The sequence below is a fragment of the Dasypus novemcinctus genome, chromosome 24 (genome assembly GCF_030445035.2).
Source record: "Dasypus novemcinctus isolate mDasNov1 chromosome 24, mDasNov1.1.hap2, whole genome shotgun sequence".
NCBI classification, from domain to species: Eukaryota; Metazoa; Chordata; class Mammalia; order Cingulata; family Dasypodidae; genus Dasypus; species Dasypus novemcinctus.
Window position 1 is genome coordinate 18,208,774 of NC_080696.1, and position 19,213 is coordinate 18,227,986.

The 19,213-nt window shown below is 47.7% G+C and overlaps 1 protein-coding gene across 2 annotated transcripts in view; it reads left to right on the forward strand.

The window, feature by feature from the left end:
* Positions 1 to 19,213, forward strand: part of SLC24A3 (solute carrier family 24 member 3) — a 567,991-nt gene that overhangs the window by 493,926 nt on the left and 54,852 nt on the right. For both annotated transcript variants that reach the window (XM_004447747.4, XM_058286760.2), the window contains exons 8-9: positions 9,750 to 9,775; positions 19,152 to 19,205. In XM_004447747.4, the coding sequence (XP_004447804.3) occupies positions 9,750 to 9,775; positions 19,152 to 19,205 (80 nt within the window). The remainder of the gene's footprint in view (positions 1 to 9,749; positions 9,776 to 19,151; positions 19,206 to 19,213) is intronic.

The following is a 19,213-nucleotide window of genomic DNA, read 5'->3' on the forward strand; positions in this document are numbered from 1 at the left end:
TTCAGGATGATTTGTGAAAATTACCTTTTCCAAGGAACAGGGTGTCAATGAATGCAGTGGTCCACTTTGCCGAATTCCAGAAAGGAATGACTGCTCTTCTAAAGACAAGGCGATGGGAAACGGACTTGGCCCAGTGGTTAGGGCGTCCGTCTACCACATGGGAGGTCCACAATTCAAACCCCGGGCCTCCTTGACCCGTGTGGAGCTGGTCCACGCACAGTGCTGATGCGCGCAAGGAGCGCCCTGCCACGCAGGGGTGTCCCCGTGTAGGAGAGCCCCACGCGCAAGAAGTGCACCCCGTAAGGAGAGCCACCCAGCGCAGAAGAAAGTGCAGCCTGCCCAGGACTGGTGCCGCACACACAGAGAGCTGACGCAACAAGATGATGCAACCAAAAGAAACACAGATTCCCCTGCGGCTGACAACAACAGAAGCGGACAAAGAAACAAGACGCAGCAAATAAACCAGAGAACAGACAACCAGGGTGAGGGGGGGAGAGAAATAAATAAATAAATCTTTAAAAATAAAATAAAATAAAGACAAGGTGATGAAACCGAGCCGAGGGTTCAAGGGCTCCAAGGAACTTAGCCCAAGCCCCTCGGAGCAGCAGATTTGCCAGCATTTGTTCCTTTTCCTGTTTGCAGCACAGACACCTCCTGGAGTATGTGTGAAGTAATGTGTCTTCCACCTAATTTATCTGGACATGTCCAAGATAAAAGAAACGTAATTGTTTCTAATGATGTGTGAAAACGTGAAGGGGTTTGGCTGCTTCTGGCTGCACATGGCTTCCCCCAAGGCCAGCCTTTGGGTAGAAGCCATCGGCCAAGCTCGGTGTGTGTCGTGTGGGTCACAGAGCCTAGGCCAGTTGAAAACGCAGGCTCTGCATGTCCTTCGGTCGAAACGTTTCTTTACCCCTGAAGGTTTGGACTATGAACTTGCAAACCAGTTGCTGAGGCTACAGTGTCGTGAATTTGAGAAAAATTATCTTTCTCCACTATTAAGAAGAAATGGAAATGAAAAGGTTTGAGTCCTCGGGTAGGTCTTGGTTCTTTTTTACCTCAATTGTTATTTCTCCATGGTTGGTGTGCATTGGAAACGTCCAACGTGCAGAATTAAAATGAGGCTCCAGAGATTTCCGTGGAGTAGGTCCTGGAGTGGGACCAGGATATCTCCCCCAGTCTGTTCCCCCCCAGGTGGTGCTGATGCCAGTAGCGCCAGCCTGCACTCTGAGAAAGTCAACTTTGAATAAGGCTGGGGAGCTTTCGTCAGGGTATTCACTTACTGGGGCTGCTGTAACCGAGGACCACACACTAAGTGGCTTCAAACAACAGGAACTAATTGTCTCGTACTCCTGGAGGCTACAAGTCTGAAGTCCAGGTGTCGGCCAGGTCAGACCCACCAGGGTGACTCCTTCCCTGTGCCTTCCAGCTTCCGGTGGCTGGCAGGCCATCCCTAGCATTCCCTGGCTTGCGGATGCTGCACTCCAGCCTCTGCCTCCACCGTCACCTGGCCTTCTCCCGTGTCTCTCTCCTCCTCTTCTTATAGGGACACGGGTCACATTGGATCAGGGGCCTGCACTGCTCCACTGTGACCTCATCTGCATTTAACTGATTTCACCTGCAATGACCCTGTTTCCAAATAAGGTGACATTCTGAGATACTGGGAGCTCAGACTTGGCCACACCTTTTGGGGGAAACAGTTCAACCCATAGCAGTGTCCATCTGTCGTGTAGCCCTAGGTCTCTGCCAGGGAGCACTGAAAATTCCTTTCTTTAAAAATCCTTGCAGAGCAGGTGTAGCTCAGTGGCTGAGCACCTGCTTCACACATACTAGGTCCTGGGTTTGATCTCTGGTACCTCCTAAAAAAAAAAAGTACTACCGAAAATTCTTCCTCCTACCCACAAAATACTTACCAACCTTTCCTAATGATTTCTTTTAACCTAGTTGTTTTGTGTTTTTTTGACTTGCCTCACTCTTGGACGGGGCAGTAAAGAGCTTTAACCCACCAGGGGCCAAGTGAGGACTAAGCCGGACGAGATGCTGATCCACACCGACATCCCCGTCCACAGGCCACTCAGACACACAGAGGAGCACTGGGACCAGCTCTGGGTCTGGAGAGCCACACAGCAGGGAAGACGACGTCTTCAGAGACGTCCGAGTCGGCCAGGAAGGGGCAAATGAGGCCGCCATTTCCAGGGTCCTGGAACAGCTGAAACGCAGGCTGACCAGGTGCGGCAGGAACAGAGGCCGAAGAGCAAGTAAGGCACGACGAAGACACACCGTGGAGCCCGCAGGGCTTAGGGCCAGGTGCTCAGCCCGCCCTCAGTGCCTGGGCTCACCTCACCTTTGCTCTGTGCTGTTTCCTAGATCTTTTTTTTTTTTTAAGGAGAAAGCAGAAGAAACTGAGAACGTATTATTGCCTAGAGCAATTATAAATTCAAAAAACATGAATTGTGTGTCCTTCAGCGTCCCCCTCCCACCCTCATCAAGCGTCTCCTGAACCCTGGTGACCGTCCCTAAAACGCAGCTTCAGGCGCTGGAGAAGCTGCGCTGCGCGCAGGAGCTCGCCAGCAACGCCAGGCCCTCCCTCCAAGAGCAGCGTCACCGTTTAAGGCCTGGGAACATTCTGGGTTCTTCGGAGCTTCCTGGCGTGCCCTCCCTCCAGGCCATCCTCACCCTGAGGGCACCCCCGCAGCTTCCCGCCAGCCCCAAGAGCGCTTTGCTCATGGGCATCTCTGGCCTCCCAGCCCCCCTCGTTCTCCAAACTCCAGCAGCTTCTTTTATTGAAATGTTACTGTAATTTCCATAATCATGTAATTTACATAAATGCAAATGATTCATTACAGCGTCAGTCTAACAGCTGCCCTACGGGCAAGCTTTATTTTTGCCCTTCATCTCCGCTGCAGAACGGCAGCCGCAGGCATCCCCTGGCGGTGGAGAGGCCAAGGGGCAGGCTCCGGCCACAGGGGCCGTCTTGCCACCCTGACCACGAGCACCATCCACCGGGAGTGGGCAGGCAGGTCCCCCTGAGTCTGGGCAGCTTTGGAGGCAGCCTGGGCACCGCGTAGCAGGGAGGCTCGTCCCAGCGCACACTCCCCTCTCCTTCTCTGGCAGAGTCCTTGCAGTGCTCCCTGGTGAACAGGACGCCAAGGGAAGGTGAGAGGCGAAGGTGCTGACGCCCCTGAGTTCTGGCAGCACTGCCCACATGTGGCTCCTGAGTGCCCCAGATGTGGCCAGAGGGAGTAAGGACCTGATATTTTAAATCAAAAATTCATTTGAATTGTAATAGCCACCTGTGGCCAATGGCTATCTCACTGCACAGTGTAGTTCTAGAGATCAAGCTTCCATGGAAAGCAGACCTGCCTTCTCACAGGCTCCCATAGTTTTTAGCAAACATTGACTCAGTCTTTAGCACAGGACTGAGTACTTACATTGAGTCTGTTTAATAGTCACAGTGATGCAGGCTTACTATTAGGCAAGTCCCATTTTACAAATGGCAAAACCAAGGCTCCTGAGATTGAGTGATTTGCCCCAGTGTCAGGCAGCTACTGTAGCTCAAGTTGACCAGAGCAAGTGCTCAGATGTTACAGCTGTTCCACCCCAATAAAGGGTCTGGACTCTCTCTGAACCAGAGCTACCTTCTACCATCTTTAAAATTATCCTTATCCCCACCACACAATTATCCCTTGTGATAGGGTTCTCCAGGGAAATTGAAATGACAGGGGACATCTATAAATAGTATGAGATTTTATACAGTTTTCTCACACAGCCATAGGGATGCATAAGTTCAGATTCCACAGGGCAGGCTGCAAACCAGGGCTCCAGTGAAGGTCCTTGATGCATTCCCAGGAGATGCTACTGTCTGATGTAGAACTGGGAATTCTCTCCCTGAATGCTGAAATCACTTTCCCTTTTGAGACCTTCAGTGGATTGGATGAGACATCACTCATTGCGGATGGCAATCTCCTTGGTTGATTGTAGATGTAATCAGCCATCTATGCAATCAGCTCACTGATGGTTAAAGTCCGTGAAATGCCCTTGAGTTACAATTAGCCCGGTGCTTGCTTGATCAAACAACTGGGCACCATTACCTAGCCAAGTTGACACACTAGCCTAATCATCACAGTCCACCCCTTGTCAACTTGACAGCCATACACATCACCTCAAACCATACTTACTCTCTAAATAAAAACAATAACAGACAATAAAAAGAAAAGAGCTGGGGTCCTAGATCTGCTCAGTCCTTGCATTTACTCCTTGAACAGAGAAGAGTGTCAGCTGTACTGAAAAATGCAAGAGCCGCTTGTCTTCTACAAGAAAAACAATTTGGAATTTGAAGTTTGTTTGCTTTTTTTTCCTTTCATACTCCTGAGCAAACATGGTTCTTCTGGCTTAGCACCCATCATCTTCTACATCCTAAATTATTTCCCTCAGCCCTTTTTCCTCATCCTACTGCTGGCTTAGAGCTTTGTATGAGATGGCCAGCTCTGCTCAAGACCTTGGCTTTAGCTGGTGATCTGCCCTCCTGCAGCCACCACAGAGCTCGCCTCTTCTCTGGTGGAGGAAGTTTTGTTCCACCTGAAAGTGTGAATCCTTTCTGTGCATAACAGCCAGCCTTCGAGAATGTTCCATCTGATTTCCATCCTGAGATGAAATCACCATGACCTCAGCTCCGCCACCAGCATTTCTCCCTCCAAAAAGACAGGACTCCCCAACACATGTCCTGAGGGAGTCCCCACACCATGGAAGGCTGTTTCCATTTCACATGTAGTCAGGGAGAAAAGTTGCTCAAGGTTTCCTTCTCTTGAAAGAAAATGATGGCACTGATTTTCTCCTGTTATTTGTGCTGCTTTAAATTCTTACCATGCTGGTAATTATAATACAGGCTGTGAAATCTTAGAGTTAGCAAATGTGGCCACCCCTGCCTCATGGTTACAATTTACAGTTTCCAAACCCAGAGATTGAGAAGCCAATGATCTCGAAGCAGGCAGCCGCCTGCCTCAGCACAGGGAGAAGGAGCCCCAGCTCCAGCCTTCCCGCCTGGGTGACTCCCTGCTGATCGGCTTCCCTCCTCTTCCCTCTTGGGCAGCACTGTGGGAGGCTTTGACATCCGGGATTCACCTGGCCCCTTAGGTGCTTAGAAGGGTCTTGCTTAGAAGAATCCTAGAGCAGGCACTGGGACTGGAGCACTGGTTTCCATGGTACCCAGAGGAAAGGAGCACATTTTCCAGGTTGGCTCCTGTTTGCTCACACTCAGCTCTGCTTGGGACGTGGAAGTCTCAGGGAGAAGTCAAGGATGGCTTCGGGTGAGTGAACCGTATCTGAGTCATGGAGCAGGTCTGCCCGATCAGCCCGTGCTTGGTCAATCAGGAGCCCAGACACCAGTCAGCACCACCCAAGTGAGGTCACGGGGCCATCACCGGGTCTGGCTTCCCAGCACAGCCAGGAGAGCACAAAGACTTACCCTTGCTGTTTTCACAAACCTGATTGAAAGAGGGCTGAGCCATTTCCAAAGGCCACTGTAACAGACGACTAGATGGCAGCATACCGTGAGGATTGTATTGACTTGAGATGAGGGATCTACCTGTCCCCAAGGTAGAGCACCTGCAGGAACTCCACCTTCTGTCCCCAAGGTAGAGCACCTGCAGGAACTCCACCTTGCCCCAACAGCAGTGGGTCGACTGCAAGCTATCTCAGGAGGTTTGCTTGCCCTCCTTCCGGGAGATTTAATGTTGCTGTGAAAATGGACTTGGACTCACTTCTTCTTGACGTCCCTACAGTGGCAGTCAGAACAGACGCGGAGGGAGGGCTAGGCCATGAGTGCCACCTAGTGGTCACTGTCCAGAATTGCGGCTGGAGTTGCTTGATTTAGGTAAGACTAGAAATAGTTTTCCTACATTGCTATGCAGTGTAGGGGAAGTTGTTTTGTTTTCTTATACCCTCAAATACAGCATGAAAAGACACAGGGATGTGCAACACCTGTCTTAAGAGGAAGTAAATGAAAACCTGTAAGAATTAACAAATCCATCCCCCAACCATTGCACCAAGTGTGTGTGATGCCTGCCCTTGGCACTTGAAGAGTTTTCAGACCAGGTGATGCTAATGTGCATCAGAATGACCTGGCCTTGTGCTCTCCCTAAGGAGCCTCCTCCAAGCAGTGCCAGGTTCCTCCTTTTCAGCCTACCGGGAGGAGCTGCCCTGCCTCCTCCAAGTAGCATCGTCAGATCCTCAGGGGCAGTTCATAACTCACCCTTTACCCCCCTTTCTCACAATAAACGAGCCTGTTTCCCCTTAGACTTTCTTAGTGGCCTGATTTCTAGTTCTTTTAGGGAGTCCTCTCATTTCTCCCCACAATCTTCCTAAAACAGAAGATAAAAACCAAACTGCCTTTGCTCGTTAGTCAAGGGCAGGAGCCTCCTCTGCAGTGGAGCTGCACGCCGAGTGGTCGGAGGCCATCCCCAGGCCAGGCAGGGGGAGCAGGAAACGCCACCAGTGTGCATTTCGTTATTGTTGTTTGGATGTTTCCTGACCTCTACGCTGTTTAAGAGCTTGTCACAACAGCCTCTGCATTTCTCTTTCCCTGTCTGCCTCCCTGAACCGTAATTCCCACCCCCACCTCCCACCACTACAGTCGTCTTGAACTTCCGTTCATGAGGCGTCAGCCTGAACTGTTTATCTTGTCCTATCCCATCAGGTTTGCCCCCATGTCTCTGAATTATCGTGCCCCCTTGTGGTGATTTGGAGCTGTGTGTCCCCCAGGAAAACACTTCCTTAAACTTAATCCATTCTTGTGCATGTGAACCCCTGGTATGTAGGACCTTTTGATGAGATTACTTCAATTAAGATGTGGCCAGTCAGGATGGATCTTAATTCTATTACTGGAGACCATTGTGAGTGGGATAAAATCCAGACAGATGAGAGAAAGCCACAGGAAGTAAGAAGCTGAAGGTCAGCAGAACCTGGAAGAGAAAGGAGAGGCCAGGAGAGGCCACCATGTGCATTGCCAGGTGACAGAGGAGCCCAGGACCAAGCATTGCCAGCAGCCGGCCCCAGAAGGCCAGTCCTCAGGAAGAAAGCATCGCCTTGATGGTGCCTTGATTTGGAAATTTGCCCATTCTCAAAACCATGAGCTAATAAATTCCCATTGTTTAAGCTGATTTCTTTGTCTGGTATTTGTTTGAGCAACCAAGGAAACTAAAACATCCCTGTAAGTTTTCTTCTCAGTTTAGGGTTATTTGTACACTTAGACCCCTTCTCAATTTCTTTTCATCGATGTGATCATTGAAATGACCAACCGTTAAAGCTGTATTGGCCCTTGGGCCTGTTTCTAGAATACACACCCTGCAAGGTGAAACTGAGCTTTAAGGAGCTCCCTTTGCAGGACCTTGCCCCACCAATCAGTAATATCACACAGAATAACGGTTTCTGAAAAATTGCCTTCATAGTGTGTTTTATTGCCTACCTTCTCTGATAGAAGAAAATTAAATTGTCCCGTCTAATAAGTTCCCCACCGGTGTCTTAGGCTCTCTTAAATGCCTAAGAATTGATTGTTCCATCCCACTACCCAAGACTGCTATTGAATTAGCTTCAATTAAGAGAAAGTGTTTTCCATCTTAAATAATTTGGTCTGTTCCATGATTTCTTGACAAAATATTTTTTAAAAACTAATGATCATATAAGAACGGATACCTATTCTAGTTTGACATTCTCATCCAAGTGTCACTGGTGGAATCTGATAGCAAAGGCAAAAGTAACAAAAATGAGAACACCACTGTGTTTTCAATCACTTGCTAATGGATCTTGAAGAAGCCTGGCTTCTTTCTCTTCATTCCTCTTCTTTGGACCTTTACTGGGGAGTGTTCCTTGATGTGCCTCTTGAATTTGGCCTCCTCTTCTTTGAGATGATTTTCTCTCCTTCTCTACATGCTGATGGGTACTGTATCACTGGGGAATGAATGGTGCCCAATTTGGTGGCTAAATTTACCATCCCCATGCATTGTAAACACACTGTAGGTTGTCCTACAGATGTCAGCCTCAAGTCTCCAGAGGACCACTGCCTCTGAAGGAAAGCTCACTTATGGACATGAGGGTACTCAAAGCAGTCATATTTCATGAGTATAGAAAAAGTAATGAACCACACCCTAAGCTTCCTGCTTGACTAAAATATAGGTGTCCCATTGGCTTCAACATTGAGCCATCTGGGTGAATTAAGTGTCAAGAGAGCACTAAATTGGGAGATGGGGGCCTAAGTTCCAGATCTAACAACTCTGCAGCTGACAGGGCAGCCCCAGAAAAATGAATCTACCTTCCTTAAGATTTCATTTCCTTGTATATAAATCAGAGGTTTGGATTATATCCATTCTTCCCCAAAATGAAAAATGATTTTAGGTAGTATATGGACCAGGGCTTAAATACATTAAATCTCGTCATGCAATAGTTATTCTCTAGGTATTCTTTCTATTCTATATGATACTGAGAAAATCTCAATTGGGGCTTGCGTGACTTTCACTGGCTTAGACCCTTGCTAGTCTCCTTTAACAAAGGGGCAGGCCTGCAGCAGCCCAGAGCTGAGCAGCCAAAAGTGTCCAGCTGCAGTTTTCAAACACTGTTAGTTTATCTTGCATTTATTTTTCAGAATTAACCTCTCTATGAGGCAAGTGGTGCTGATTTTCCACTTCTGGCTGTGATGTAAAGTTTCCTTTGGAAATCTCTCCTTTTTAAGGAAATAAAAAGGTAGGCCAGTTAAAAGAAAAGTTTTGAGTATACAGAAATACAAGTGCTTGCATAAAAGCTGTGACAGTGCTACCCATTGCACAGAGACATGCAGGAATCTCACAGGTGACCCCTAGGTGACTGATGTTTCTCACTACCCACGAGCTCCAATGCACCCTTCCTTATCTAAAAATCTATGAAGCATTGTGCTTTACAAAGCAAGCTGGTACCACCCCCCTGACACTGCACTGCTGGATGGTATAGCAGTTTGATATAGTTATGAATTAAAAAACCAGATATTGGATTATGTTTGTAAACTGGTCTGTCCCTAGGCGTGATTAAATTATGATTAGGGCTTTGATTGGGCCACATCAGTAGGGTGGGGACTCACAGATAAAAGGCATGGCAAAGGACAGAGTTGGGGGGTTTTAATGTTGGAGTTTGATGCTAAAGTCTTAAGGTGGAGCCCCAGAAAGTGAGCACACAGAGGAAAGAGAAGCAAGCCCCGGGAAGAGAGGAAACCTGCACCTGGAAAGAAGCAAGCCCTGGGAAGAGAGGAACCCTGAGCCCAGAGAGAAGCAAGACCTGGGAAGAGAGGAACCCAGGAAGCCTGAACCCTGGAAGACATCGCCACCCATCTTGCTCTGACACATGGAAATAGACTTTGGTGAGGGAAGTAAACTATGCTTTAGGGCCTGGTATCTGTAAGCTCCTACCCCAAACACCCTTTATAAAAGCCAACAGGCTTCTGGTATTTTGTATCAGCACCCCTTTGGCTGACTAATACAGATGGAAATTGCACAAAGGATGGAATTACCCTTCCCCACTCAGCTCCTCCCTGCCAACACTGCCTCCTGCTAACACCCTCCAAAGTCTAAACCAGTGAAGAGACACGTCTACCCACAGGTGCACTGCATTCCAGCCCCGGTTGCCGCCATGCCAGCAATGGGGGGACAACCTGCAGTCTTAAAGCGTGGTGTGTGTGTGTGTGTGAGCACACGTGTGTGTCTAATCTTCCATCCTTTCCTTTTTTTTCACAGTTCATTTATGATGAAAAAGTTTCCTGGTAAGTACCTCTTTTCCCCTTCCTTCTTAATCCCCTTGTTATACTGCAGAGCTGAATAATTTGTAGTGAAAACCAGAGTCAGGGTTGAGGAGAGAAAGAGAACATTCATGACAGCTTTGGGCAACTAGAAGGTTTCAGGAACCCCCCGTCCACCTCAACAAAGAAATTCAATTAGCTTTCACAGAGCAGAGAGCTTTCCTCTTATGGTGTGTGGGCAGGGTGGGGCATTGCAGGTCAGATGCTAACATGTAAACTTCTTTATCATCTGCAATAGACATCCTGACTTAGCTGTGCCTTTCTACAATCAGCCATTTGCTAGGCTAGGATTAAATTTTGACTAATCTTTTCAAATTGTGTCCAAATCATCGCCCTGTGTTCCAAATCCCATGTATATCTTAGGAAACCTGAGATCCAGGCACTTTAGGAAGCTTTAATCCATTAAAGTACTGTCTGACATTGAAGATCTTAGTGCTCTGAAAAATCAGTGATTTTTTTTTGGTATATAGAAAACTTTGCCCAAATTACATAAATGGGAAGACATTTGCACTGGGGCCAACTGTCTAAACCCCCACTTTTGAGCTGGCAACAAGTCCACTGTGTATGAAATGGAAGTAGAAAGGGAGTGTGCTGTATGTTCTCGTTGCATTTTTTCAAATATTTGACCTTTATAAGCAGAGAAGAAGGGAATACCATCTCAGGAATAGGTGTGGCAGTGTAGGTGAACTGTTTTCATGGTATTATTTAAAACCAAGAATGTTCTAGAAGAAGCAGAGTCCATAAGGCTGAACTTTCAGCAAAATGTGTGCCCTTTGTTGGAGAAGCCAGAGGGTTTCTGTGAGTCTCAGAATTGGGGAATGGTAAGTAGTGTGATGCTCCATCTCAGGGTATTGAGATACTTTGGCCCACCAACTCTGTCCTCTATCCAAGAGGAGGAGACAGCCAGGAGAATCTGCCTGAGTCCCCATGTGGACTCATAACAAATAAAAAGTAAGGCCTTTTGGAATTAACAGTACTCTTCAGACTGAAAAGGATCGAGGTGACCAGAGTACCACAAGTTGATGGTGAGGGAGAAACTCCTCGTCATTTCATACTGGACATGATCACCAAAGGGAATGGTGGCATTTCCACCGCCACCCTCCACATCCTTGGGGATTAGATCCAGCACAAGAAAACTTGCAGAAGCATTTCCTGCCCAAGCCGACAGCACAATTAGCATGGCCACTGCTCTGCCTTAGCAAATCAAAGGTGCCTAAGTGTTGCTGAATGTTGCTACTCTGTTAAGGATACTGCCATAAAGATCATAAGTTACGCTCGCAGTTGATCTCAGAAATGTTCCTGCTGCTTTTGTGCTGACAAACGTTAAGAACAATCTCCAGGAATAGTTTCCTGGCAGTTCTGGCCGGAGCTTCTCTTTTCTACCAATTCCCTGGCTTTGGCAGATAAAAACCATGGCAGGAGGACACTCAAGCTGGTTTCGTTATAAGCCTGTTTCAGTCCTTACTCTCAAAACGTCTTGCTCCATGTTAGGGAGCAAGGAAGAGTCTATTTCTCCTTCATCACAAAGGGAGAATCTCCTGTGAGGTCAGGTGACCCAGTCCAAGGGCAGAGCCCAAGCCTTGGCTGAAGGGTGCAGATTCTGCATGGTGGCAGGTAGTCAGAGCCTCCAACCTATACGGGAATGGTCAAAACTGGGGCCACAGGGAAACGAGCTGCAAATTCCCAGGTGGGTTGTATCCTGGCCTGGGAGCAGATGAGGGTGTTGGAATCTAAGTGTTGCAGGGCCACCCCCTCCAGGGAGGAACTAGGGCAGGTGGGGGTCACAGCCCTAGAACAACGTCATCCCAGAGTACCAGCCTGTTATGTAATTATTGTTATTATATGAACAGGGTGATGGAGAGAATTTTTCACGAGAGCAGCTGAGAAATTAAAGTGTGTGCCACTCACCTACTCTGGGACTTCCAGGACTTTTAACCCCTTGGATGGATAAAATATATTGAACTTAAAGTTGTTTTTCGCTGTTGACATCTTATCCCTTCTTACCCAGATAATCACAAGCATCTATTTTGCTGAAAGGGTTTGAGTAGAGGCTGATTTCTCTGATTTATCTTTTTAAAACCAGATGCCTCAATCTGTACAACCAAGCACAGGGATTTTTTTTAATAATACCTTAAAAGAGTGAATTCCATTCCTTGCAGAATATTTTTAGTTGTGCTAGCGATTTCAAGGCAGGTAGACAATTCACTCCAGATCCTCAAAAGGAAACTAAATTGTGTTCATTTTGAAACTAGAGGACTCTTTAGGGAGAAATGAACTTTAAGTATAAATTCACAAGGACAAGTGTGATATATTGAATTCTGTATCCCAGCCTGGACGTTTCTGGTTTTGATCCTCTTTCTGGTGGGTGTAGACCCATTGTAAATAGAACCTCCTAAGATGTTACCTCAGTTAAGGTGTGACCCTGGTAAATCAAGCTGGGCTTAAATCCAGATTGGCTCTTTATAAGCAGAGTAAAGTTCAGACCGAGAGAGAAACCATGTATACCAGTTTGATATGGTTCATGAATTCCAAAAATAGATGTTGGATTATGTTTATAAACTGGTCTGTACTTGGGTGTGAATAAGTTATGATTAGGGCTTTGATTGGGCCATGTCAGTAGGGCCTTGGTAGGCAGGGACTCACAGATAAAAGACATGGCAAAGGACAGAGTTGGAGTTTTGATGTTGGAATTTTGATGCTGGAGTCTTGATCTGGAGCCCTGGGAAGTAAGCACGCAGAGGGGCTTGGTCGTGAGGAAAGAAAGAAGACCCCAGGAAGAGAGTCGAGCTGTTTGCCTGATAGTTTGCAACTGCAGAGATCAGAGAATGAGCAGCTGAACCCAGAGAGACAAGCCCTGGGAAGAGAGGAACCCAGGAAGCCTGAACCCTGGCAGATGTCAGCAGCCATCTTGCTCTAACACGTGGCTGTAGATTGGCGAGGGCAGTAACTTACACTTTGTGACCTGGTAACTGTAAGCTTCTACCCCAAATAAATAACCTTTATGAAAACCAACAGATTTCTGGTATTTTGCATCAGCACCCCTTTGGCTGACTAATACAATGGGCAAAGACTTGAACAGACACCATGAAAGCCTGAACTCAATGGAATCTGGTGGACACAGTAGAAGCCATCAGCATGTGCACTGCCATGTGACAAAAGAGTCAAGGACCAAGGATCCTCAGCAGCCAGCCCCAAGGCTGTCCTTCGGGGCTATCCAGATGGATTTTGGACTTCTCCTAGCTGCAAAACCAGGAGCCAATAAATTCATGTTGAGCCAACCCATCATATGGTGTTTGTTTTAGCAGCTGAGAAATTAAGACAACAAGGTATCCCCATCACACACATTTTAGATTCCTTCACTGTCCTAAAGCAGCATTCTGCAGTGTCACATTCAACCAACAAGTAAGTTAAGTTTGGTTTAATTTGCTCCAGCAAATTAAAGAAATAGTGGCAAATAAAAATAATAATTCTCACCTAAGTATACCATATGTAGGTGGCTGGATGGCTCTGCATTTCTCATGGCCTTTCCTTTATGACACAAAATGGCTGCTACAGTTCCACCCATCACGTTTGTATTGAAAGCAAGAAGGAAGGAGTGACTCTGTCTTTTTGTTCAGCACCCCTTACCTACATCTCATTGGTCACATTGCCTCAACCAATGTCACCAGGGTGAATAGAATTGGCACACATTAGACCTATCATCATTTACCCACTGGATGAGAGTGTGAGGCTTACCTCTTTGAGATCAACAAAGTGAGGTTCTCTTACCAGGCGAGATGCAGGGGAATGCCAGCGGGATGCTTTTCAGGGGACTTCTGAAAAGCCATGTGAAATCAGAAAGCACCAAGATCCCCCTTAGGATGGGAAGCAGGCATGGAGTATACGCAGAGCACATGCCGAGTCCAGGGTGGCTGCTCAGCAGGGCCCAAGGTGCTGCCAGAAGGGGCTGGTGATTTTTTCAGGTCTCAGGTTGAGGGTTTAGAAGAGAAAAAGAGGCCCTAGGACCCTTCCCGGAGATGGAGACCCAGTGGCTAGAGAGTGGGTTTAGCTTCTCCGGACCAGGACCATGGGAGGGAAGGGAGAGCTGGACCATCAGGCAGGAGCTGGAGGGGCCCCCCGCGGGGAGAACCCTCTGCAGCAGGGCGGCAGGGCCTCATGAGAAAGGTTCAGACTGGAAGTGTGAGGAAGGGAGCAGACAAACCCAGATGACAGCGCAGGCCTGGCTCCCCGGAGGGCAGCAGGTGGGGCGTGATCAGGAGAGGATGCTCCACCTTCTCGGGGGGACAGGGGTGGGGAGGGAGTGCCTGTGCAGCCCCAGAATCCTCGACGGGACCCAGTCCCAGCCATGACCCTGTCCCATGCACTCCCGGGCACGGGCTGTTACAGGACTGGAGGCGAAATGTAAAACCCAAGCTGGCTGGCTCAGACTAGAAGAGGCAGACAGTTGACATGTAATTATGGGGTCATCCGGGGATGTGCACAGCCCAGGGGGAGGCGTGGGGAGGGACTCTGCTGCCTAGGACCGGGGGGAGGCTTCCCCAAAAAGCATTAGGCCAGGGTTTGATGATCGAACATTTGTCGGGCAAAGAGACGGTGGAACAGCAAGTGCAAAGGCCCAGAGGCCTCATCCCTGTATGTTTATATGGAAGAGGCATCAGGTGACCCTGGATTTAGGTGCCAACAAATTCCGTCAAAGCAAGGAACCCCACCTCATAGGCATCCCGGAAACGTGACATCAGAGAACCGGATTCAAATATTGCAGTGGAAGAGGTTTGAGTAAGAGATCAGAAAGACCTAAAAGAATAGAAAGAGCATATAATATCCGTGCTTAGAAAGTGCTAGGCTTCATTCCACCTACCCGTAATATGTTGTTGAACTTCGCTAATTTGTTGGCTGCCTCTCACTGACACGATTAAAATGCACCCAGGCAATACCGTGACATCCCTTCCAATCCTGAGTAATAATTTGTAAGTCCCCACCTCAGTGTACCTCTTCCTCCAAAGTGCATGCCATGAGTCAAATCTGACTTTCCCCAATTAAGCAATTCCATAGACATTGTTTTGATGAGATCAGACTCCCATTCAGGCTGTTGGAAACGTTTTGCTACTGAAGACGGATGCTTGGAGGAAGTGTCGCCCTCCATGGATGGGGAAAAAACTAAAAGAGGAGGACAGGCCAGTGAGAAGAAAGTCTGTGTGGGGCCTCCTGAGAAAAGACGTGACAGCCCGAGATTGGGCTGGGGGCTGCTTTGTGCAGGGAGAGAAGGGGAACAGTGGGCAGGGGCTGGTGGGGTGAAGGTGTCTGCCTGGAGACAGATCAGCTATCAGGGAGAAACTGGATGGCCCAGGGACAGGTGTGAGGAGAGGTGTCCCTTAGCTGCTGGAAGTAGGTGTTCAGTAAATAAGGAATCAATGAATAGACTGGCTAATCACAGGTTCCTGTGACAGTGAGCAGAGGAGGGGTAGGCAGGAAAGGCTTCAGGGAGGTGGTGACATTTAAGCTGATAGCTACAGGATGAAATGGGAGTCAACCAAGAGTGAAAGGAAGAGCATGCCTGGCAGTGGGGGCAGCAGGTGCAAAGACTCCGAGGAGAGGGAAAGAGCTTGGTGTGCAAAAAGCAAAGGAGGCCAGTGTGGCTAGAGCACAGACTGGGTGGGAGGATGGCACAAAGTAACTTGGGAAGGAAGAAAATGACCTGCTTTTGCAGGGAGGCAGGGGTGTCTTTTATACTTTCTCAAGTATTTCGGGAGGCAATTGAAGAGCTGTCAGCAGAGGAACAGTGATTCCGTAGCATCAAGGACACCAGCTCAGAGGCTGTAGCTAAGGTGCTCTAGAGGTGGTAGCAGGAGAGAGGACCTGAATCCCAACAGATTCAGGACCTATTTGGGACCTAATATTCTGATGGGCGTGGGGGTGCAGGAAGAGGTGGGCTCCCAACCTATTTCTAGCTGTGGGCTTGCCTAGGTGGGAAGAGGTACTGTTTGCTGAGGTGCCAAAGCCTGGGAGAAGGAAGCTAAGAAGTGGCACTCAAGAATTCGGTTTTGATACACATGTAGATTTCCAGGTGCAGAGGCCAAATCGCAGCTGGGTCTGGGAACCTGGAGAGGCATGCAGTGCCTGTGTAAAGTGGGGGGCATCATGTCTTTATAACACTCAGACAGGATGAGGTCACTAGGGAGAACGAGTAGGTTAAAAAGAGCATTTAGAGGTTGAAGTGAGGTAGTGGAAGAGGCAAAGGGATGGAGAAGGAGAGTTAGAGGGACAGGAGGGAAACCAGGGAGCTTTGCCCAGCTCCTGTGACAAATGCCGCACATGGGTTGGTTTAAACAACAGCATTTATTGGCTCATAGTTTCAGAGGCCAGAAGTCCAAAATCAAGGCGCTGGCAAGATGGTGCTTCTCCCCAAAGTCTGACGTGTTGTGTTGCTGGCCCGCCTCTGTCCCCCCACTCACGGTGGCTCTCCTGCCACTCCTCTGCTTTCTGCTGACATCTGGCTTCTGGTCTCTTCTCTCTATAAAGCCTCCAGTGAGATGGACTAAGACCACCTGATTCAGTTGGCCTCCCCTGGATTAATACATCTTCCAAAGGTCCTGTTTACAAACAAGTTCCCACCTGCAGGACTGCAGGTTACAAGCCTGTCTTTTGAGGGAGTACAGAATGCGATCTGCCTCACATGGCCTCCAGGAAGCCAAGAAAAAGCTATTTTAGGAAGGAGGGCCAGAGGTCCATTTTCAGATGCTGCCAAGAAATTGGGCAGGGTGGCAGAGAACCGACCCCTGTATCTGTGCAGCTGGAGGGCACTAGTAACCTACAAGTATTGTTTCAGGTTATCGCAGGACATGGAAGTTAGACTCGAGCAGAGGAACAGACACAGAGTCTACATAATTCTTCGGGAAGTTTTGCTGTGAGAGAAGCCAAGAAATATGGCAGACAAACTCAGCATGTAAATGTATTACCTTCCTCCCAGCATGGGACATGACTCCTGGGAATGAGCCTCCCTGGCACCAAGGGATTACTACCAATCACTAACTGGTGATGCATCTAGAAAGAGACCTTGAATAAAAGGGTCAAATCAGACCAGCAGAATATCTCAGCCTACATGTTGGATCAAGTGTTAAAAACTGCTTTTTGACCTTGAATAAAAGGGGGAAATGGCAAAGACAAATGAGTTTATATGGCTAAGGGTCTTCCAAAAAGAATCAGGAGGTCATCCAAGGGGTCACACTTACGCACATCTCAGCAGGACCCCAGAGAAAGACAAAGTAGACACAACCCTAGGTGCTGGTTCTCCTGAAGGCTGTGGAGATCCACAGGGTATATGGTCATTGCAGATGGATTAGGAGTTCTGTGCCATGTCAGAGGGCCCTACTTTGGAATTTGTGCTCCTGAGTGTGATGGAGCTGGTCTCAGATGTGACCTTCCTACACATGCCTCTTCTGTCATTTTTACTGAACCTGTGGTTGGCGCTAGGGATGGTGCATACTCAGGGGACTTGGATCTCTGGACTGCCCATGTGTCAGCTGGGCCCTGAGCCTCAGCAGAGTTGTGACTCCTACTCTGGTTCATTGGACTTACCCAGGTCAGCTAACAGGGAGGTGAAGATGTTCAACACCACACCAGGGAATCTAGAATGCCAACAACTGCAAGCAGAGGAATTACATCCATCATCCATGTGGAATCTAAGCCCCCTCTTGATCCAAAGGTGAAGTGGTCATCACCATCCCAGGATCCACAGAATGGATAAAATATGGATTAGAGTGGATTTACTGATATTCTACTGTAAAACTATTGTGACTAGTAATAGAAGAAATTGTAGCATTGAGGTGGAGAAAGTGGCCAGAGTAGTTGCTGAGGGCAGGGAGAGGGAAGAAGAGATGTGATATGGGGGCATCTTTGGGACTTGGAGTTGTCCTAAATGATATTGCAGGGTCAGATGCTGGACTTTATATATCCTGCCATAACCACTGAATGTACTGGGGGGAGTGGGGGGAGTGTGAACTACAGGGTAAACTATTATCTATGTGGTGCAGCAGTGCTCCCAAATTACACCGAGTGCAATGAGTGTGCCACAATGATGGAGGAGGTTGTTGGTGTGGGAGGAGTGGGCTGGGGGGGTGGGGGATATATGGGAAACTCTTATATTTTTTAATGTAACATTTTTTTGTGATGTATGTATCTTCAAAAAATACAGTTTACAAAAATGATGGGGTGGGGAGTGGGGTATATGGGAACCTCTTATGTTTTTTATGATTTTTTTATGTTTTTTAATGTAACATTCTTTGTGATCTATTAACTTTAATTGAAAAAAGAGAAAAAGAAATATGGCAGAAGTTAGCACCCCCTTGCTTTCTTCTCTCAGTAGTGCATCGTGAGCACTTTCTATAATAGACTCATATGCATTCATGTAATTAATCTTCATGGGTGGATTGTATAGACATACTCATCAAAATTGACTTGCCCAGTCCCCTGTTTTAGAACCATCTGGCATCTTCCCAACTCTTCACTTTTATAAACACCACTGCAATAAAAACCCCTAATTGTGCATCCTTTCTCCATTAGACCAGCTATTTCCCTAGGATAAATTTCTAGGACATGGAAGCTGGAAAGAGAATAGGAAGGACAGCCATCACCTGGAATCTCCTCATCAGGTCATTCTCCAGTAACCTTCCCTCCAAGCCAGAATTGCCTGCTCAATTAGCTAACTTAATTCTATAGCTAAAAGGGAGCCCAGGAAACGAGCTCCCTTGTTTTAAGGGAAGAGCAGAAATATTCCAATGATATGAAGGTCAAGGTACATTCCAGTGGGTTTCATTCTTTCTTTCTTCTCTCTTTACGCTTTTCCACTTGTTGGTTGTTACCCTCTCCTGCCCTGGTGCTCTCCCTTCCTCCTTCTCTTGACACCTACTTCTGTGGAGTCAGTCACCAGTCCTTCAGTCGCCCCCACCACTTCCTCTGGTTTGGCCTGTGTAAAAATATCTGAATAAGTTTATTCAGTGATCAAGCTGTGAACATATTTATAAAGATAGGCCTAAATTCAGCAAATATATATGAAAGGCTTGCTGTGTTCAAAGAACTCTTTTAGGTGAGTGAATAATAGAGAGGAAGGAGAATTTCCTTTTAAGTGGGGAAGGCAGAGAAAGGTCATTGAAAACTGTATGCAGCACAGAAAATTCCTCTAGCCCAGGAAGTGTTTGTGTAACCAGCCTGCAACTCTGCCTTATCCTTGTCATCCTGGGTGGGCTGAGCTGCCAATCCCATCGCGCGTGGTCCTAAGAAGAGGCCGGTGCTTCTCACATCTCCCTTCGGTGACTTCCTTTAACTGCCCTTGGTTTGTCTGCAGGTGGGAGTCTTTAGTCCTGGTGCTGATGTATCTTATCTACATTGTCATCATGAAGTAAGTAA